The following is a 23,200-nucleotide window of genomic DNA, read 5'->3' as shown; positions in this document are numbered from 1 at the left end:
AAATAGATTAGAACAGGAACACACACACACAGACGTGGTTCTCTCCCTCTCTCTCTGCGTTCCCTGCATCAACTTCCATTCATGTTTGCCAGGAATAACAGCTGGTATCAGGGCGGCTGGATAGCGTTGACGTAATTCCGATCCGCTGCCATGGTTGTTTGTTTCACTGCTTCTGGCCATCTTCATAGTCGATCTATGCCTCGCACTCCCCTGTTTTCGATCAATCATTTTGATGACAGGGTATGGATGCTCTTATCGGAGCATTCCCCCGACCAACCCGACGCAACACCTCTCCCTCCCATACTTTATGTATCATACGATCATTATGGAGTTGTTTTTTTTAAAGATTAATTTTTTTTGCATTTCCATGCTTTTTATCCATGACGATAGAGCGGGTAAGATGGGAAGGTATGATCACTGCGGTTTGAATGCCCTACAGCAGCGTCACCACCGCCACAAGAACAATGGCCCTGGAACACCATGGACATGGCAACCACCTCACAGCAACAGACAAAAACAATAAACCATCTTAACATCAACAACTCAAACTCAAAACAAAACACCATCACGGCATCAAAATCCCCCGTCGTCAAGGCAGCGTTATCACCGTGACAACACCACCACCAGTCCAGCCGCAACACAGTGCCCTACCACCTGGTGTATATCTACAGGTGTCTATGGAGAGGGCCTGAGTGCAGGACTCTCCTGGAACCCTGTGGGTGGGGCCTAGCGCTCTGAGGCAGGAACTCACTCGCATGGAAAGTATTATTTGACCAAAACTCTCGTTGTGTCGAGGCATAAAGGAGAGCGACGGGAAATCTGAGGTTGCCGTGTTGAGCAACGTCTCTCAGTTTACTGGTAATCACTGTGTCTTTTGTTTGAAGGTGCATTTCATTCCCACCTCTTTCCTCTCGCTCCTCGCACGAAGAGGGAACCGGGAGCCAAATGAACCCGCAGACTTGTACGGGAAAGGGACGCGAGATAGTTTGTGTTACACAGGGCAGATGAAATGTTTGCAAAAAACACAAACAAAATTTGAACCAGTGTGTGTTCGTGTGGGGGAGTGAGAGAAAAGGGTATGTCTGCCTGATAGGTGAGCAGAGTGCAGTGAGTGAGTGTGTACTCGTGACACAGTAGGTGTGCGCACGCACGCACGCACGCACGCACGCACGCACGCACGCACGCACGCACGCACGCACGCACGCACGCACACACACACCGATGAGTGTGTGTGTGTCCTGTGTGTATTTGAGAAGGTCTATGTAATGGTGCCTGTGTGTTTCTAATATGTTCCGAAGGCAAGATAAAACAGTGCTGCCAAATGTGTGTATGGAAGATAGAGAAGAAAGGTGCGAAGAGTAAATGTGAATATGAAAGAATGTGTGTGTGTGTGTGTGTGTGTAGGCCTGTAGCAGTATAACAGGGCAGCACATGCAGAAGGAGAACGCAGTGTGGAAAGGACCACACCATCGAGAAGCCAAGCGTTACACGTTTAACCCCTCTTCCACTTCCCAGTCACGAAAATGGGGCAGGGGTGTGTGGGGGGGGGACAGTGAAATAAAGGGACTAAAAAAAGCATGGAGGAAGAATGTGAGAGAACAGAGACTGATTGGGTTACTATCCAGCATTCAGGGGAGGAAAGTGTGCGACCATTGTTCTCCCTCCAGCCCGAGAGGGCTGTGAAAGAGAGCGACAAGCCCGCCGCTCAATGGGGATAGAAAGAGAGAGGGAGAGAGAGTGGGGGGAACAAAGAAAGAAACGTGTGAGTGGGAGAAAGTGAGAGCCAGGCAGGGTAAAAGGAGGGAGCGGGAGAGACTTGAGGTGAGAGTGGCTGCGACGTGGTGTTTTGTTTCAGGGTCGGCCGGAGGTCTCCGTGTGTACTACCAGTCCGTCTGACCTCACTGTTGAACCTCGCCGTGTTCAGCTGGGGATCACATCCCACAGAGACTTCCGCCACTATGAAGTGCACACGGCAGACTTTGAATGACACTTTCAGTTGACCAAAAAAAACTTTGGCGAAACGTTACATATAAAATATCAACCTGGTGTTTGATGAGAGCAACATGGAGATCATTTTCAGCCAACAGAGCAGGTTAGTCTTTTTAAAGTGTGCAGAAATATTGAATGTATCAAACTCACTAGACACAAGAGTTACACAGCCCTCCATAAACCCCTTCCCCTTTCATTTCCTCTGCTCGTACTCACAGACAAAGCTTTAGGCTTGGATTGAATGTCACCATTCTGTGGCCCCCGGCGGAACTCCCCCCCCCCCCTCCCCGCTCTACCTTCCCCTCCAGCTCAGTGACTGACAGCCTTCCATGGCTGTCAATCATCGATAGCCCTCCCCTCCCCCCCTCCCCTGGCAGCTGCGCTAGCTTGCGGCCGTTTACGGCGGCTGCTGTTAGCGCTCCACTATCAGATAGCATGGGAAATGACTTCTCCTTGGCCTCATTACACACACACACACAGACACACACACACACACACACACACACACAGCCCACTGACACAACAGACAAGGCCGGGGCACGCGCTCGCAGTCCAAACAATCGTGACACTCTCAACCTACAGATTCTTCAAACAGAGCGCACGGCAACATGCACACTGGCTCATGCGTGCACACGCACGCGCGGGGATAATCCACTGCGGTGTAAATGCACACAGAAGGTTGGAAGCTCTGTGTGGCTCTCGTCCATGGACGAACAAACTCATAGCCTCACACACACACACACACACACACACACACACACACACAGGTACCTGCACCATGTATACACACGCGTCCCATGCGCGTCCCACACACACACACACACACACACACACACACACACACACACACACACACACACGTTTTATTGATAAGGGATCTTTCCAAACGGTGACTCTAAATATTCACATGCCCCCCTCAGATATTGATTGTCCTTATCTGTCATAATTCAGTGCAGTCTGAGTCGTATAGCAGGGCAAGCAAGAGGCGAGCACAGGGGCATGTCTATCAGCCACACACAATAGGCCCAGACAGATGTGACTCCTTTCTACTCCTTCTATATTCCACCACCATCGCTGGCCTTGTGTATTTAAACTCTCCAGCCTGAAAGCCTGTCAGAGTGCTCCATAAAACAACCAGCCCAGGAGACAAAGAGCCACCGTCCTACCCAACATGACACGAGGCGAGAGGCTCCAAAACAGCCCTTCACTTCCTAAAGTCATGGTATGTACGCAAGTATTGTTTTTAAGATTTGTAATACATCGATATGATATTATTATTTTATGCATATATGAATTGTATTATTCATTATTGTGATTATTACTGGGCTCTTTCACCCTTAACATATGGGATCCTCTCTACAGTCAGGTCTCTTTAGAAAGTCTGGACTTTCTAAGGATCTGCCTTCTGTATTGTTCCCCTATTTGTCAACTGAATAGAAACTACTATTATTTTCTATTGAGTTGAAAATAGTATTATTCTATACAGTCTATGATGAGAACACAGAGCTGCCATGTAGAGTTTTTAACTGCGTGTAATACTGCAAAAGGTATCTGATCGTCAAACTATTGGTAGTCTGAGGCACAACAAAGTATGTTATAAGTATATGGCCAGAAATAATGTCAGATAAAGTCAGTAATCAAATAAATGTGTGTAGGCAAAGAATGCGTTTCTGCATGGGGTTAAATAAGTACGTGATAAAGGGAGAGTCACAGGAGATCAGGCCTGGTGCGATGGTGAAATCTACATTAGGGGCCAACAGTGAGATCATTTGCAGTAATTCTTGATTATTTCCAATATGCCAAATAGTTCTGTGTGTTTGCTTCTGATGGTGTCGAGTGGTGCTGCTGCAGTGGAGCAATGTGTTGTTATGTACGACCGCAGATCTGTAAGGATGACCATCTCGGTGTGTCTCTCTGTCAGCCACCTGCCCTGCTCTGAAGGAGCATATTTCGGTCCATTTATTTCAAGTGGTTCCAAAATTGTAACGCTCTTCTGGTCTTCAACTTTATGACCGAACATTGTACTAATGTGGCTTGGCATGCCTCAATGTGTCTGTTTCCTTTGGACTGCATGCATGGTATCAACCTCTCTCTCTGCACAGAGCTCTGGCCAGGGGACAGTGGCGTCGTTGTGGTGGGGGTGCACATCTCCCCCAGACCTGGACATGGTGAAATGGCCGCAACACTGCAGCTATTCACGGGCTATCTTGTCGGGCATATTCCCCTGTATTACTTCAGTATCTGGGTAATTTCTCCAGGGCTCACGGAGCACCTGGAGGGGAGAGGGCTGCTGATATGATATTGGGTGCCTGGCTCGTCCACCCTCTCCCTTTCCCCTACTGTGGTTATTGTCAACAGGGTGGCATTCATGCCTAACAGGGCCAGCAGAGGTTATCAGCCAGCCAGAGTGTGTACGAGGGGAGCAAATCAACCTGCAGGACCACCACGCATATATCACTCTTTGTAGCCCTCTGGGGATGACAGGGGATGGCTGTGTGTGTGTGTGTGTGGTTCTGTGTGTGTGTGTGTGTGTGTGTGTGTGTGTACATACACACTAGTGTACGTGGAAAAATAATACACATGGTGGTATAAAAAATTATGTGTGTGTGCGCCTGTGGGAATATTGTGGCAGAGGAAAACCAAGTGTTTTAGTATATACTTTCCTATCAAGAACAAATAATTTCTAGCAGACTGATGACTCTAAATGATTTATGCGCATGCTTCCACACTAGAGATGTCCACGATTAGTCGTCTAGTTGACCAGTCGTCACTGCACTCACTATTCCACACCACACATACTCAGTAGTTAAGTGCCTCTTTTTCTTTCTGACAAAAGCATTTCTTCAGAGATATGAATCAATGCTTTCTGACAAAAGCATTTCTTCAGAGATATGAATCAAATAAGCCTGCCATTCATTGAATTACAACATACTTTTGATAAAAGCATGAACTGGTGTTAAACAACATAGTTTCCCAAAACAACCAATCATTTATCTAGTCAAGCTATTTTGCTAACCCTGGTTCACCTTTCTACAAAGCAATGTGTATTATGCACGTCACAAAATGTCAGAGCTTCCAGCCTCATTGCAAACAGAAATTATATAGATTTCCGAATATTAGATTCAGCTTTTCTTTTTTTATTCTCAACATGTTTGGCCTCTTTGATTGTAATGTGTTGCATTTTGACCGACTTCTAGACTTTTCTTTTTTTTAAACTAGTTGACTATGTGTGACCTCGCCTAGTTAACCCTCAGGACAGACATAGGACAGGACATAACCATGTAAATGGTAGTACGGCCACAGACAGAGGCGAGATGAGAGGGAGGTGGCTGGGTTCTCCAGCCCTGGTCACGCCCCTTACCTTTTTATTGTTTTCTTTAATATCCTGAGGATTGAGTGACTTGTAGTCTCTGGTTGAAGAGAGAGTGAGAGAGAGAGAGAGAGAGGGAGAGAAATAGGGGGGAGAACAAGATAAATACATGTCACATGTAATGATATAAGGACTCTAACAAGCAATTTCACTGCAATAAACCAAATGAATAGATAGACAGAACATGAATAACATTTATATGTACTAATAAACTAATAGGACATGGATGGACACACACATAATGGTGCACACACACACACACAGATACACACACACTCACACACGCAGACACAACTAATTATTCTTCAATTTACATCCTTGGGACTATTCCTTATTTCATGAACATGCCTGGCGCACACACACACACACACACAAACACAAACACACACACCTTGAGAACAATAGAGCCCTCAGCCCCACCGTGGAAAATAAATTATTTAGACATTTCAGTTTGCAAATTTGTGTACAAAGCGAAGTGCCATCTATGTATAATGATGCAAACCAAGTGGGAAATGAGTCTGACATGTCGGTCGCAGCAGGACTAAAGGTTAATTGTGTCAATGCGCAAGTCAGCATACATGTAAGAGCTTTAAATTAGTCACGCCGAAGCACTTCAAACAGCACATTTATAGAAGGACGTTTATAGCCCTCAATCCAATGTGTGCACATTGGATGACACACAGATCGTTCTCACTTTGTGTTTGTAAACCTTTGCGTTAAAGAGTTGATGGAGGCAATTTAACAATGTCATGGCCTCTGTGTCAGAGGCAAAAATATGAAGCATTTCCTTTGAAGTGATAAAAATCTCTTCAGCGGCACAAAGATTACGGAGATTACGGTCTCCCAGCAGAGATAGAATAAGGTTTGTGTGTGTGCATGTGAATTGTAATTTACGTACATTATGTTTCTGTCTATTTGCGTGTGTTGTGTGTCTGCGTGCATTCCAGAATTTGTAGGATCTCAAGTTGTGTGTGTGTGTGTGCGTGCGTGCGTGCGTGCGTGCGTGCGTGTGTGCGTGCATAGGTGTATGTGTGTGTGTGTGCGTGCGTGTGCGTGCGTGCGTGTGCGCGCGTGCGTGCGTGTCTCCTACATGTGGTCCGGTCTGAAGTGGTGCAGCAGGGCGCAGAAGGCCAGGCCGTTCCTCCAGGAGGTGGTGAAGTTGGTGATCTTGACGCCGCGGTAGTTCTTGGTCACCTGGCGGCACCAGGCCAGCAGCGACTGGCTGGCGTTGGGCTTCCCCCCCAGCACCGGGCTGGGGATGGGACTGGGCTGTACCCAGTGGAGAAGGGAGACGGAGACCAGAGGGCGATGGAGAGAGAGAGCAGAAGAGAAAACAAAAACCGGTCAAGACATATAGTACACTCTCTCTTCCTCGCTCTCTCACCACACACACAGCATTTGTGAGTCAACCGTAGCACACAGAAACAGCCATGTAAGCATTAGTAAAATTACACACATTTACATTCTAATAACATTTTCTCCTTCACACACACAAATGGATGGTCATAGTCAAGGTAGCATGTGACTGTGGATGATGTAAACATCTTATTAATTAGCTCCGCCTTTGAAGTCTTATCTGGGCCCAGAGCATTGACCAATTGGAATGCATCACTGCCCAAACTCCAAATCCCATAAATTCTTGATGGCACGTAGACCCTCCCTTCCTCCCTCTCTGGGACATCCAGGGGAACCAGTGTGTTACGCTGATTATTCAGCCTGCTATTGGCTTATCTGACAGGGACAGAGGCATATGAGGTCATTCTCTGAGTGATCATTTGAGAGAATTTGGCAAGAAAGATCAAAAATGAACGGTGACATTTAAATTATAGTTATTTGTATGTAATGCAGACATCTAAAGACCTGAAAAATTCACGGTGCAAAATGATAAAGCAAAGAAAACAAAAGGTGTACACGTAACCAGTTCTTTCATTTCACATAAAGGGCTTCCTTAAGAGTTTAAAATCAAATGTATCAATGTGGTTCATTTGTTTGATTTCATAGATAATCAATATATAATAAATATTATATAAAAAGGGCGATGTTGGCCAAAGTGAGGAAAAAAATTCAAACTAAAAAAAGGGAACAGCAACTGCAGCTCCAAAGTGTTCCCCTCTTGCTGTAGCCAAACAACTCCCTCTGTTGGCCGCAAGGTGCAACAGCAGAGGCACACATTCTCACATTTGCAGGCCCTTCTGAAATGTCATCTGTAGTTTTGGATCAGGGGACATATTGTGTGTGCAACACAAAACAGTGCTGTGTTGTAAGACGTGTGTTTGATTTAACATGGTGAAGTGTGAAGTGTGTGTTTGATAGACATGACAATGTAGCAGTGCTTCTTTAAACAGTAGGGATGCACCGATTGTGAAATTCTGGGCCGATACCGATACCGATGTTTAAAATAACAATTTGGCCGATAGCCGATTGTTGTTATTTATTCTACCTTTACATGCACGTTCTTGCCTTTGACCTCAATTAATTTAAAATGACAACTTTTCATCGGATTGCTCCGGACTCGCCATTTCTACTGCTTCATCGAATATGTTTGGTGTTTGTGTGTGTGTGTGTGCATGTGTGTGTGGCACGCGTATCCTGGCTTGTGTGTAAAAACACTGGCTCCGATTGGCTACCATGAAACATGACTCTGCCTTAGCCAATCATAATCGTTATCTCGTTGTTAAACCAGCTGGTCTCCTCACTAGCAGTTTGTGTGTGCAGCCAGGGGTGCATTCAGATTACGCAGTTTATAGTAATAGTAACGCACCGCATTTAACAGTCAGTAACGGTAACGGCGTTGTAACAACGGAAACAGTAATTAGTTAATTACCCGTTACTGAAAAACACACACTGATCAAACACTGATCAAATCTCATCAGCCATTTGAAAAGCAGACCGCAAATAACCCAACGCAACATTTAGTCAGCGCAAAATTGGTATGACACAACAGATAAACATCAGCCACTGCCATCGGTGAATGTCATCTTATTTCCCGATAGGCCAATGGCAGTCAACAACACGAATATCGGCCGTTACCGATGTTCGGCCGATAAATCGGTGCATCCCTATTAAACAGTGTAACCACCAACATCACAATGTGTATGAGGGTGCCGTACCACGACAAGCAACATCTTTAGAGAAAAAGCTCCTGAGATCGGTAGACGGATCAATACCGTTATCATGTAAATGTGCCAGATTCCTCATCTATAGATCTCGAAAAAGATTCCAATTCAAAGAAGTGGAAGTGCCAGTGCCCAGGCGGCCAGGTGCTGCGTAGGTCAACATGTACACACAGGTCCTGAAGCCAGCGAGAGGCCACCAGCACACATGAGAGGGGACGGGCAACAGTGTCTGGCGGTGACCTTTGACCTTTACTGCAGGGTCCACGTGTCCACGCCCGCATGTTCGTATAATGTGTGTATGGTCGTGTATTCGGCCCCTAAGGCTGCAGGATGAGAGAGAGAGAGAGAGAGAGAGAGAAAGAGAAAAAGAGAGCAAGAGAGAGAGAGAGAGAGAGAGAGAGAGAGAGAGCCTTAGGGGCCAGACACTTGACATTTCCGGCTCATCTTTAAGAGAGGGCCTTAACCTTTCGCTGTAGCTCCCACAGACACGTATTAGGGCGTCCTCCACAATGTCGGCATGTCACACAGAGGAAAACAAAAATACAGAGGAGGAGGAGGAGGGGAAGGAGGAAAGAAAGGAACGAGGGGACGGAGAGGCGCAACAGGCTTGAGAGATAAGAGAAGGAGAGGAGGTAATCCTGAAAGACAACATGGTCACAAACTGTGGCACAGGGGAAATGGCCAGGCTTCAGGTATTTGTCTTTTCTCTCCCAAACAGTCGCCGTGACATTTAAACGACACCTGGAGTTGACTGTTACGACGACATGGGTTGAGATATATTATTGGTTCATTAGAAAGTAACATGGCTGTTTGAGAAATACAGGACAAAAGACTGTGGTCCATATATATATATATATATATATATATATATATATATATATATATATATATATGCATAATATGTGTCTTGTAGTTGCGTGTGTGGGTGTGTCTGTGCGTGTCTGTGTGTGTGAATAGAGGCCATTTACCGCTCTTTGTCTCTCTCTCTGAGTGCTGGTTGAAAGTAGCAGTCTAATTGGACAGCTCTAATTAACCTGGGATTAGTGACCAGGTGCTTTTAAAGCAATTAGACACACTGCATACTCTAGCACTCCACACCCTGCTGCTGCCCCCCGGTAACACCACACACACGCACATTAAACATGTATTCACACAGACACACACACACACACACTGAAAGCATGTGCACACATTCAACATGCACGCACAGACTCCAATGCGGTTGGTAGTAAAAACTCACTTTGATACCTTAACACAGACACTCAACATGCATACTACGGTCAATTATGGTTAACCAATCATGACATTCCCTACCACTGATCCCCCATACAACTACACTAACTCACCGGCGGTAAGAGAGACAATTTGTTATTTAAAGATGAATGCAAATACATTATACAGAACTCTGCAGTGAAGGGCCAGCTCCAACCCTCCCTAAACGAGACAACATGCCTTCTTGCCTATAGCAACGTGCGCATGTTGTGTGTAATTATCGTATTGCTTTCCACAGGTACCCCAAGGTATTTAGATTTGTACAGTTTATTCCTGATGTTTGCGTGAACATTTGGTTTCTGTCTTTGTGAGTGTGTGTGTGTGTGTGTGTGCATGTGCGTGTGTGCGTGTGCATGGGTATATGTGTGACTGTGTGTGCCTGCATGTGTGTGTGTGAGTGCCTGCATTTGTATGTTTGTGTGCGTGCGTGCCTGTCTGTGTGTGTGTCAGTGTGTCATGTTAGCTGAGCTCCAGGGTGGGATTAGTGGGGAGCACAGCGCCTACCCACCCACATTCCATATATTACACACAGAAAGAAATGAAAAGACAACCTTTAATATTATCAGCACCCCATAATCTCAACACTTGCTATGCTAACGCTGCTATGGTACTATTATACAGACACGCACGCACGCACGCACGCACACACACGCCCCCACACACACGCCAATATGCCCAAACACACACACACACACACACACACACTTCCTGATAATTCAAGTCAAGTCAAGAGCAACCAGACCGTTATAACAGATGGTTCCGTTCCATTCACATATGTGAACACAGTATATATATATATATATATATATATATATATATATATATTTAGTATGTATATAATATTTCTAAATCAATATAAATCTTTCCCATGTCAATCCTATCTGAATTTGAACTCCGCTAGCTCAAGGAAACTGGGGCGAGGACCAAGGCTGTGTGAGCGGGCAGGTCGCCTGCTCATATCCTCCCAATCCCAATCCAATCCATCAACAGATGGGTTCGATAGCTGCGAACGCACGAATCAATAACATTTCTTCTCAAATGACACCCAGTGTTTGGACGGGACGGCCCAGCGGTGCGCCCGGGCCTTCCCCCCGTGTCCGGCCCCCCCAGAGTGGCGGGTGCGGGAGGCAGCGGGGTGGGGAGGCAGCCTGTTATCCATTAGTTAAGCTAGCCTTTCAGCGGGCTAACAGAGATACAAGCGAAGCGGCTTTAAGTGGCGGGCCTTGTCTCCCTCTCCGGGGCGGCGCGCTTCAATGGAGACGTAACTGGGCATCAGCCCCTGCCACGCAAAGCCACCGGTGGAGTGGGAGCGCAGCACTCCCGCCGCGCGCCGCGCTCCCATCTCACTCCCAGGGCTTCAAAGCGGCGTGTCAGAGTGTCAGATTTGAGGAGGTGCTGAATCTCATACTCTTTAAAACTTGTAATCCGCTCAAGAGGCCTACGGCAACACACACACAAAAAAGAAAGAACGAAAGAAAGAGGAAAAGACCCTGTCCTAAACACACACACACACACACACACACACACACAGCGCGTGAGCATCCACTGTAATGGATGGATATTCATGCGACACATGTACTGACACCAGCACTTTAGAGAGATACTGCGGTGTTGTATATGAAACGGCCGCACACTGGGCCGTTAGACTAAACTAAGTGTGAGAAGCTTAACCCTCTTTTGGACGCAGCCATCAACAGCCACCGCTGCCCAGACATCCACACACACACACACACACACACCGTGGCATCAGCATCCCTTTTTACGGGAAAATAACAAGACCTGAGATCAAGCCAAGTAGAGCGTTCACAGACTGGTTGGCAGAGACTGGCAAATACGTAGGGTTTTTACACCAGTTTCTTCTGAATTACACTATTATTTCAGCAACAGTGAAAGAACGGCATAGACGAAAGAAAACCAAATCACAAGCACAATTGAGGGTTTGCTGGCCCTTTGATTAAAGGTGGTAGTGTGTTAAGAGTTCATGGCGGGGGCCCTCAGCAGGCCAGTCTTGGGGACGGCCCTCGTCTGTATTCCGAGCCATTTGTACTATTTAATTTGCGTAATCGATGTCACATTATAACCCGCGAAACACCTGGCTTTATCAAAACCATTAAATTATGTGTCCGATTTCAAACGCTTGAGAGTCGTGTCAGGGAACAAGGGGGGAGGGTTTAATCAAAAGTTTAATTATGTAAATTGTGATGTGGAGAGGATGGAACAATGGGGGGAGAGGTGGGAAGGAACCGGGCAGGGAGCGGAGAGGATAACTAATGTAGCGTGGAAAATAATACACATTAACATACAAAGGAAATATTGTATTACTGGTGTTCTCATGCCAAGAGGAAAAGACATGTCCGTGACGTAGCAGGTGTTCACTACCTGCAGGCCTCACATGCTGTCCGCCTGTTTGTGATAATGTGTTCGCCTTTATGGAAGAATTTACATCGGGGGGGGGGGGGGTACTGTGTTTGCCTAGCATGAGACCCTCTTCGACATCATTGCATAATAAGCCTCTCCAAAACGGAGGTAAAATACAATTATTACTTTAAAGATAGCATAAGACTTAAAGGTGTGTTTGGGGATAGTCAGTTGGTTGTATGCATAATGTATTATTAATACATTGTTAAGAATGAACAAAAATGAAAAGCTTATACACATCATCTCGCAAAATGGAAGCCGACAGGTCATCTTATTTATATGCAGGTCATTTATTAATTAAATGTATTAAAACAAAGTAATCTGTTGTTTAAAGTTTGTTATAGGTGATTTCTTATATTCAGTATTATTGTCCTTTTGCATCTAGTATTTTGTATATAGTTTGATGGAGGTTAGCCTGATGTAAGCTTCAGGCATATTGCATTTTGCATATTAAACATACAACAACAGCCTGGTATGATAACCTAAATGGAAACATTTGCCAATGTCTTATAATTTAGTAAAATCTGAGAATTCACTAGTATAAAGTCTAACAATAATCAAAGATAATTCAAAAGAGGAAGATGATTATTCCATTCATCATCCATGTGTTATAGGTGAGAATATGAGTATGATGCAAATATATTCAGAGGTATGTATGTGCTCATGTGGGTGGGATTGGGCGAGGATAGGTGAGGCAGTTCCATGTCCCAACTCAAGAGTCGGACTGCGGGCCAGGAGAGAGGTACTGTTGGCTTTCGCTCTATGAGATGCAATGTGTAGAAAATAAATAAAAAAGGATCTCTCTTTTCCAGGCATGCTTGGCTTATAGGATCCCATTCTGCCCTCTCGGGGAATCCAAATGCAGAGAGGTGGAAATGAATAAAGAAGGAAGGGGGAAACTGACAAAATAGCAGTTGGGAGAAAAGCCATCTTAGTTGCCACCTACAACAGCTCTCCTGCCCGCCCGCCCGGCCCCGCCTGGCTGTTTCGCTGCTAACATTTAACACCGGGGCATTATGTGTTGTAAGCACTAGCTTTAGCTTGTCGAGGAGGCGGCGCTAGCGTCTCCCAGAATCATGCCTCTGCACATTAGCTTTGGCTGAGGAAAAAAGGGCTGGCTGGGGACGATGAGGAGGGGAGGCAATATGGAAACTGAATTCATTTTAACAACAATCAAAACCAGATGTTTTCCTCTCTCGCTGCTTTCCTCCCATATCATTCCCTTTCTGTTGTAGATGGTTCTTTAAACTCAAGATGAATTGCTTATTATTTGAGGCACTTCCTCAAGCGATGCAGGACCACCCCTTCTGCACTTACACCCGGATATTTCTGCCGCCCATTCATTATCCGTGACATGTCCATGTCAGAAGGTAGTTTAAACAGGAATGTTGAGGGTTTTTCAGCAGGATGGGAATCATCGGTATCTCCAGGAATCAAGAAAACGCCAACCGGCTTTTGTATGTATCACCCTCCTTCCTCTGTCCAAGGAAAGGAGCAAGGACAAAACGAAGGTGGAGGGGGAAGAGAAGAGGGGAGATGGGGCTGTGTGAATCTATCTCACATTAATCTCCTTTTAACAGCCTCTTCAACAAACAAATTAGAGGTGCGTGGGTTCACCGATCAAGCTTGGCTGATAACGCCAACAGTGGCATTTATCAATTAATCTCAGCCAAGGAGGGGGAAACTCATTAAGGAAACCACTTCAAGAATTAGCGGCCACAGGTAAAGAGGGTGACTGAATCTGTGTCTGTGGAAGTGTGTGTTGGTTGTGTCTGTGTGTGTGTGTGTGTGTGTGTGTGTGTGTGTGTGTGTGTGTGTGTGTCAGATGGAGCATTGCGTCTGAGTCTCCTGTGTGTGTGCGTGTGTGCGTGTGTAGGTCCCTGCCATTGTCCAGCGTGGCATGGGGCTACTAAGTGATCATAAGGGTGATAGCACAGCCAATTATAATGAACATAATTACAAAGTCACCCCTGTGACGAGGAGGCTGATCGGAATACGCATGCATCAACACTCCCAGCCAGGACGGCTATGAGGCGTGTGTTCGCTCATATACAAGTGCCAAGGAGAGGGTCTGTGGGTCTGTGTGTTCTTGTGTTTGCCCTTCATTTGCCTTTGAGGTGGATCATCCTTTTTTACTTTATGGTTGCATCTGTGTAGCTAAATCTAACCACATACAGTATTGTTTTTAAAGTCGACAGTCTATGGTATGTTTCCATGACAACAGGCATGAAGTGACCTGGTGGGATGACGTTAAAGATGGGTACACGTAGTGACAATGTGGGCAAAAGTGTTTTCAATCACCCTGACATCTCGATTTTCTTCTACCTAAGAAGATATTTTAAAGTCAAATGCATCACCTGGTGCACCATTAGAGCAAAATAAAGTTGCGACATCTATGAAGAACTTTGTGCTCTTGTACACAATGTTGTGCTTTAGTATACACCAATTAACACATTGTACAGGTATGAATGGTAAAATGAATGGTATGAATGGTTCAGCAGACGAGGTGCGGCCACGGAATTCACGTGTGTTCCGTAGTGCTGGTTATTGATTTAGTAATGACTTTACTTTAATAATAACTACATTAAACCACATAAACCTCAATCATTCATTTATTTATTGAATACACTTGAATTCATGACTCAAGTGTTCAAGTGTCCAGGGAGACACCAAATTTCTCTTTTGGGTATGGAGGTGAAAAGGTTTGGGAACCCCTGTTTTAGTCCATTTACATGTAGTTCCTGGGACTAAAAGTTCAGGGACATTTTGGTGGAAAAGCGGCCATATGAGATAATGGTACAAATATTTTCAGTTCATTATGAAACTTTGTTGGGACAAATTATACTATGGGGGTCCGCCATAGTCTAGGTCATTAATAAGAAAGACTGCAACATAGGACAGTTGGAAATACTATGTGTCACCTGCTGTTTTTATTAACCTCTTGTTCTTCCTTCTCAGTTGGCCACTGTGTGCACTTTCATTTAAATACATTTATAATAGAATTTGATTTGTAAAACCCTTGAGGTGTCTAATGGAGGATGCAGTGGTACACTGCTGACTGGCAACAGAAGGTCCTTCAGGGTTTCCTGCAGAAAATGTGTTAGTTAAGGTGGTGGGGGGGGGGGGGGGGTGCACTCTTTTACAGGTGGACCATTTATGCTTGTTTTCATGCAGGCTGTCAGACCCTGCAGCCTGATCTATACACAGAGAGTGAATGAAGTGTAGACTATTTTATACTTTTGTATTACAATTACAATAAAAAAATGTGGACGTCGTAGTTAAGGTGGCAGGCGTGTGTTGCTTAAGCGGCCGCCTAAGCTGTAAAGTGCTGTGGGAAACCCTGTCCTTACAAATGACAGGAAACGGCTGTCTGAGCCAAAACTCGCTCACAATACACATTAATAGACAGTAAAGATTTTTTTAATGTTTTGTTTTTCTTGTTTTTATGAAACACCATATTCTTTCAAGGTTTCAATAAAGCCATGAGTCTGAATTGTTTGCCTTGCCCTACCCTCTCTAGTCCAGCCACGCTACTGTTAAAGGTTTAACACAGCATTGATTGCAGGGATTGATCTTCCAGCAGCCAAAGTGTACTGTTGTGGTTGAAAGGGCACACCTGCATATTGTAGCCAGGGACAGACAAGATGTGCTGGGGGGTGATGGGGGAGGTTGGGGGGGGGGAAGGGGGTGGGGTACAGGACAAATAGAGCGTTATATTTTACCCACTTATGCTCTCTTACGAAACATATACTTCCTCTCTCTCTCTGTGAAACGCACACACACCTTTTCAAATACACAGCCATGCAGACTAATTGAGTACAATGCACTCAGAAAATGAGTACATCCGCAGTCTGGTTCTGTTTTTGTTTGGGTTTTTCCCCCTCTGCAAGGGCTGGATTAGTTCAATTAAAAGCCGGCCCCTTAAGGCTGAGAGTCGCTGGGTGTGGTCTGACTCCGTGACTCTGGTTCAGAACGTAACGCGGGGGGTCTCAGAGCTGGGGGTCCCGGATCGCCCAGCGGGTCAATGAGGAGAAGTCTCTAGTGGGACTGGGATACCCCTTATCCAAAATCCCCTTTAGCTTCAAAATAAAAGCACTGGGGAAGATTAGGACCATCGTAAGATAGAGTTACCCCCACTTCCCAAACAGAGAACACACACGGCGTGTGTTTAACAACGGTAGAATCAACATTGCAGGTAATGCATCACATAAAAATGTGTTCGACCAATTGGGTCCCAGGAAAAAAAGCGAATAATGAGAAGTTGTTTTTCGCCTGCCCAGACTCAAATGTAGCCCACTATTACAGATGTTACTTGTTACATACCATGCTAACTATTTGATGGAGAGATTTGTGTTTTGTGCACACACACACAAACAAACTCTGACCATCCAGGGACGGTAAGCATGCACACACGTGTGTGGGACAACACACACACCAACAGGCCCTTTTGGGTCTTCCATAGAAGCCCTATTAGTCTGCCACAGGGCCTCTCATAGAACACATCAATCATGGAGGGATTAGCCTAGTCCTCCTGCAAGCTCCGGACAGGTCTTACACACACACACACACACACACACACACACACACACACACACACACACACACACACACACACACACTCTTACTGCTTTCATTTTGATTTTACGCCATCTCTATTCTGTCTGGTTCACTTTTCCTCTCTGTCTCTCTCTCTCTCAGCTTGTGAAGTAATCCTTGGCAGATAGAACTAAAGAGGACTTGCTGAAGACAGATTACAAGCACTGCCTCACCGAAGACCTTCCGTACAACGGACCAAGGTGTGCGCATTGGGACTGGCATGCTTTGTGCTCTCCTGCTTAACCGGTGAACTCAAAACGCACACTGTACAAAAGCTAAACAATAGCCGCATTAACAAAGCAGGATCAAAGTATCCGTGTATATATATATATATATTTTAGATTCCCATTCCTGACACTAACAACATACATAGCCATTTAAGCCTCACAGACAACTATGCTCAACAGACACAGACTGGTGTGGGCATCATGGAGTCTGACATATGCTGCCATCACCAGAGGGGGATCCATTTTGAAAGGCTATCAAACATAATGACCATGTCCAGTGCATCAGAAGAAGCAGCAGACACACGCTCGCAATATTATGCTGTATAAGAAAACAACATTACAATTTAAATCTGCTCATAAACCAAACATCAAGGTGTTCTAAGAAGCACAGCAACATCGTCTTGGTCCAAGCGAGCAGGATTTGAACTGTGCTGAGGAACAACAACAGGTGGATGAGTTACACGTCCACGGAGGATGCGGGACGGGGCTGTCTTAGGTACCAGATTCCACTCCCTGCTCCCTGGCCTGCTGAAAGCAATGCCCTGCGGCCAGGCAGGGGGAACAGGGACCCCCAGTGAGTGGGGGGGACATTGACTGCATGGTAGCAGGAACCGGCTCTCCCCTCTCCCAAGAGATCCAATGACAAACTCACAGCGAGTAAGCAAAGAGGGGTTGTGTTTGGGAGGGGAGTGCAGGGCAATTGGGTTAACGAGAAAAAGGAGGCTGTTGAGAGCTACTGACTTAAACCAACCCGACTCCTCTGCAGGATTATTCTCCTAATATTACATAGCTTTATAGAAGGCCGGCAGAAAGAGGTTTCTGCGCCATAGTATGGGGGTTAATGGGTAAATAACCGGTTCCCTCGGCCATGCCAGTCCCAAGTTTCAGATGAAGTATGACTACCAGTCGGTATGTGATTGTGACATTTATAAATCAGATTCATACTACAGCCTTTCACTTGCTTTAGTATTAGTTCTCACTTCAGCATCATGCAATAGCATCACCTATGAGGCACTTGTGATTAAACATTTACATCATGGCCCTGTTGATCAATTACAATAAACACCATTGTTGAAATGTGATTACAGTATATACCACCATCTCAATCTCTATATACCAACGGTAAAAAATATTAATAAAATCCAATTTCACGTCAGGTGGCCCTATATGAATTGCAGACTAGTCCCAGAAAGTAAAACATGTGTGATATGAAGTGAGATGACGTTTCTGCTGTCCTTATCAGAGAAAATGTGTACAAAGAAAAGAATAGAGGGTCACAAGAAGAAGTGAAACGGTCAGAAGATTAACAAGAAGCTTCCTTCCTCCTCTAAAAACGGCCCCTTAGTTGTCAACAGCAACCTCAGGGAAACTATCCTACCAATAACCCTGGCCCAAGTTAATTAAGAAATATCACAGTCCTGTACGAACCCAATTAAATAATGGTTAATTTATTCTAATTTCAATGTGACGGCGGGTCGGGTAGGGGGTCAGCGGTGGGAAAGCAGTGCTGGCCCCTGGCTTCCTCTGGGCCCCTGTGTGCTCGCGAAGAAACACTCCTTCATTTGAACCCTTTGATTAACGCACTGATGATTAAGGCACTAGGACCCCCTCGCCGGAGGTGCAAAGGAAACGGACTGTGTGTAAGAGTTAGGTAGTGTGCGTGTGTGTGTGTGCGTGTGTGTGTGTGCGTGTGTGTGCGTGCGTGCGTGCGTGCGTGCACGCGCATGTGCGTGTGTGTGTGTGTGTGTGTGCATGCATGCGTGTGTGTGCATGCATGCGTGCGTGTGTGTGTGTGTGTTTGCATAAGAGAATATGTATAGAGATAGGAAATCTCTGTGAGGGTGCATGTACGAAAGGACTTACTCTTTGTCAAAGCTTTTATGTAAATGTAAAGATAATATTGGACTTCTAAAACTTTCCACCATTGAACAAAGGCCAACTTTGAAGTTTTTCCTCATATGAAAATGAGGCAAATGATTTGTCAAGCGGAAACCGAATGAAAATCCAAAGATCAGCGCATTTAACTGTGGAGCCATGTGTCTCGGCAGTGGGATGGAGAGAATCGATGGAAAGGAAAAAGGAGGAACAAGTGATCGGTGGAGCGCAGGGAGGGGTGAAATCGGCACCGTGGTGGGGAGTATGGGTGGTCATAGTTGGCCTGGCGGATCTCACGACCCGGCTGGCAGAAGCGTGCTCTGTTCATTTAAATTAATCCTGGATACGTTTGCAAAAGCCCTGCTACAGAAGTCCAACTTAAACACAAGCCCTGTGTCACTCAACATCACAGGCGTCGGGCGGAGAACACAGCAGAGGAGAGATCAGGTTTGATGAAGCTCCCAGCTGCCACTAGGTGGTTACGCTCAGCCATCAGACCGTTTCCACTAGGATGCTGACATTCTGTGTTGATATCAATATCAAACATCAGCAACTTATGTACAAACATCTTATGTTCAATCACTAGTTGGTAACAATGATAAAGGAAAAAAAATCGCAATACAAAAAATATATTTTATATATATTTCACCATTTTACACAAAAATGTATTAATGTAGGACATAAAACCTGTTTTTTTGGTAGGACGTCCACAGAAAAACACAAATGAAGGCCCTTTATTTGCTATGGGGGGACGACCCTGGATTTCCTTGGAACCTAAACATGCAAAAGCCCCCAGCTGTGTGAGTGGAAATGCGTGCAGATGCTTTCTAAGATGTTTGGATGTACCAAAATCAATTTCAGAGAGATACGCTATCGGGCAGTCACACATGAGGAAACTGTGTCTGAAAGCCGTGTCTCAACTGCCAACTGTCCAGTGCTAGAAGCATTTGTTGGGGGAAATGTAAATCCAATCTGGTTAATGCATATGTGTAGAGCAGGCAACCCTGCAACAACATATGTCCAGTGTTGTCCTGATTTCATACAGGCTCCGTGTTCAAGTAGTTGATTTAAAGACACGCTTTCTGAGATCCTTGTTTCAAAGTAGGATAGAGAAAAAAAATGGACGTGTCCAATTCCGTCTTCTCCACTTCTCCTTCCCAGGATAAGATACCACTTAAACTGTAATCTATAGCAACCAAGATTTTTTTTTTATATAGCAACCAAGATATAATAACGTTCTATATCTATCAACTGATAATTAACATGGTTTTGTCAGAAGATACTGAAATAATATATAATTTCTTCATTAGCCATGCAATTGAACAGAAACTAATCTTGGATACAGCAGTCATCAGTTATAGCAGAACTTTGGGGTATATTCTACAGTGGACAGTCTACATGGGGTTGATTTCAATAGTTCTGACACTTTTCCAAGAACGTCTGTGTCAGGGACAGGATGTTTGAGCTTGTCTTCCCACAGGATAAAGTTTAGTAGTGCTGGCCAAGTTTGTGTTTGCTCACAGCCCATCACCTTCTTAGGATCCCTGCCTCCGGAAACGCTGAATTCACCCAGGTTTGAGCTAATTTGCTATCATATTATAGATTATAAATCTAAAGTATTTTTGGGAGACTAAGCTGCAACTAAATTATTTATGCAAATATAGCATATAATGCAAAATACCAGCAAGAGGCCGAAGCATTTTTTAGATTAACTGCAAAATAATCACAACATGAAGTTGTGGAGAAATTATTAAATCTATGGAAAAGACAACAAAAAAAAATAGAAAATAGCTGAAAAATGTAAAAACATGTCTCTCACACAACTCTTGTCTCTGACAAATAATTTCATTATTATAAAACTTAAGAAAAAGAAAAGTTCTCATTGGAGATTGATCTCATTGGTAAAGAAAATACAAATAATTGATTTTCCATGCTAAGATGCTCAACAATTATATGAATTAAAACATTGATCCACGAAAAACTCACAGTATGCTGCTGGGCTTGCTTCTTTATACATAATTGTATAATTTCAAGGCACGATTATTATTTATATTCTCCTTCTAGGGGAAATATCTCCTTTATGTTTGCACCTTTATGGATTTGCTTTGATAATAGTTAGGGTAAGGAAACGTTTGGAAACATAGAGCGTGAGATTTGAATTGAACTGATGAAACAACTGCCTCTCCTCCACCATGTTGGCATCTTGTGCCGCTGGTGATTGACTGTGGAACGATGCTTTGGAGGAACAAGAAGCCTTAAATCCAGAAAACACATGTAAACGCAGATATAGAAGACACACTAATCTCTGTTGCTTACGATTTACCATTCAGCCAAACGCTATGGGATATTCACGACCCTTCAGGGAAAGATGTAAATTCAAAAGGCGAAATAACATATTTTAAAATGCATACATTTCTATTCATATTTAGAGATTAGGTATAGTTGTTTTTTTTATCATAGTGCTACACTCATTGCTTGCATAAGTAGCAAGTGGGGATGAATAAACATGCAGAGAGAGCGTGCAGCGCAGCGTGGATTCAGAGCTTTGCTATGAGAGAGCTAGAGGTTAACCATGTATTGGGGCGGGTTACATCTGGTGACATACATATTCACCCAGCGAGCCCTGGGCATGTTGGAATCTATACCCGCACACATGTGCCGAGAAATGGTGACAATCACCGTTCACAAATTGATACACTCTGCTACATGCGCATGCACACAGAAATTCACACACCACACCCACACCGCCCACACCCCCTCCACAAATCACTAGTGGGACCATTTCCTGTCTTAATCCCCAAGAACTTCATGGATGCAAAGGTCATCATTCAGCCCACACAAAAATGGGTTGTATGTACGTGTGTGTGTGTGTGTGTGCGTGCATGCATGCGTGTGTGCGTGTGCATGCATGTGTGTGTGTGCCCGGTAACTGTGTTTGAATAAAACAAATACATTTCCAATGTGGCTGTATTATGTCAAGAAACCCTGTAGCACCTTTACAGTCGATTGCTTACTTACATCCAATTCCACCCAACTCTCATCTATACCACCTCAATCTCCTCTCTCTGTTTTCTCCACTACTTGTTCCCTTCATTTTACTCTCCTAACCTCCCCATTCCTCAACCACGACCACCAGCCACCCAGAGCTCCAGAGGCAGCTCTTGGCAAAGTTTGGCCCACCACAGGCCACTGGCTCTGGGTAATTAAAGTGGTTAAGGCCCCCCTCACCCACGGTCACAGACAACTGCAGTGGGGTGATAAAGGCACAGTGCCATAATGACATAGACGGTCGGCGTTAGCACCCAGCTACACTAAAACAGTCAGCCAGCCAGACACACAGGGCGGGGGGGCTGCTCGTGTCAGGCTAACTGTACCGTGTGTGTTTGTGTGTGTGTGTGTGTGTGGTTGTGTGTGTGTGTGCGTGTGTGTGTGTTAGGGGGGTCAAACTCCTTGTGATTGCTCTGCTGTAGTTAAGCCTCCAGTGTTTAAGCCCCACATATGCTCATTGGGCCCGAAACACACACACACACACACACGCCTTCATGCCCATACACATACATACACACACATACACACACACCGCACACACAAGCAGGCACACCCCCCCGCCCCACAGCCAATCCTTCCCCCACCGGTAGTGTGACCACAAGCCATTTAATTACATCACGCCATGATTTACCTCATTTAAATAAATAAACAAACATATGAACGCACACCAATAAATATATACCTATATTCAAATGAGCAGATGAAGAAGCCGGGCAAGCGTGCAGAATGCATCAGAAGGCGGGACTGCACAAGCGGAAAAATAAATAATGTGGAGGACCTGGACGTGCACACACACGCGTGTGAGCAACCCACCATATCCTATTCAATCATCTCTAAAAGTTACACAGGCTGCAACTAATGCACAACAACAGTGCATTCCTAAAGGTGTGGTTGGTGTCTACAATCTGTACCGATGTAAAGGGCCTGCTTGCTACACGTAGCAGGTCCTTCTGACCACACCTATTGTCTGCTCAAAAATGTATCTTTATTGGGCCCAGGTATATTCAATAAATGTTCCCATCTCATCCACCTCCAAAACAGCCGTGTTCTTGAGGTCCGAGTGCACAAACCAGAAAAGCTGCACAGCTTTTATCAACTTTTTCTAACATTGAGGTTCCACTTGGAAGTTTATCTACCTCTTTCTACATCACGGAAACTGTGTGTGTGTGTGCGTGTGTGTGTGTGTGTGTGTGCGTGTGTGAGCGTGTGTGCCTTCACATCATGTAATGAATGGACCTCCAGACGGCTGCCTACCTTGGGGGAGGATGAGGGCAGCTCCCTCCCTGCCA

At 45.0% G+C, this 23,200-nt stretch overlaps 1 protein-coding gene across 2 annotated transcripts in view; it reads right to left on the bottom strand.

The window, feature by feature from the left end:
* Positions 1–23,200, bottom strand: part of ehbp1 (EH domain binding protein 1) — a 118,829-nt gene that overhangs the window by 59,661 nt on the left and 35,968 nt on the right. For both annotated transcript variants that reach the window (XM_084470300.1, XM_084470299.1), the window contains exons 9-11: positions 23,166–23,200; positions 6,450–6,628; positions 5,351–5,399 (exon numbers count right to left, since the gene is read on the bottom strand). The exon at positions 23,166–23,200 is cut by the window's right edge and continues 224 nt beyond it. In XM_084470300.1, coding sequence (XP_084326426.1) covers positions 5,351–5,399; positions 6,450–6,628; positions 23,166–23,200 — 263 coding nt within the window. The remainder of the gene's footprint in view (positions 1–5,350; positions 5,400–6,449; positions 6,629–23,165) is intronic.

This window comes from Micromesistius poutassou (genome assembly GCF_964030765.1).
Source record: "Micromesistius poutassou genome assembly, chromosome: 7".
NCBI classification, from domain to species: Eukaryota; Metazoa; Chordata; class Actinopteri; order Gadiformes; family Gadidae; genus Micromesistius; species Micromesistius poutassou.
Note: the sequence above shows the minus strand (reverse complement) of the source record. Positions and strands in the feature narration are given on the sequence as shown.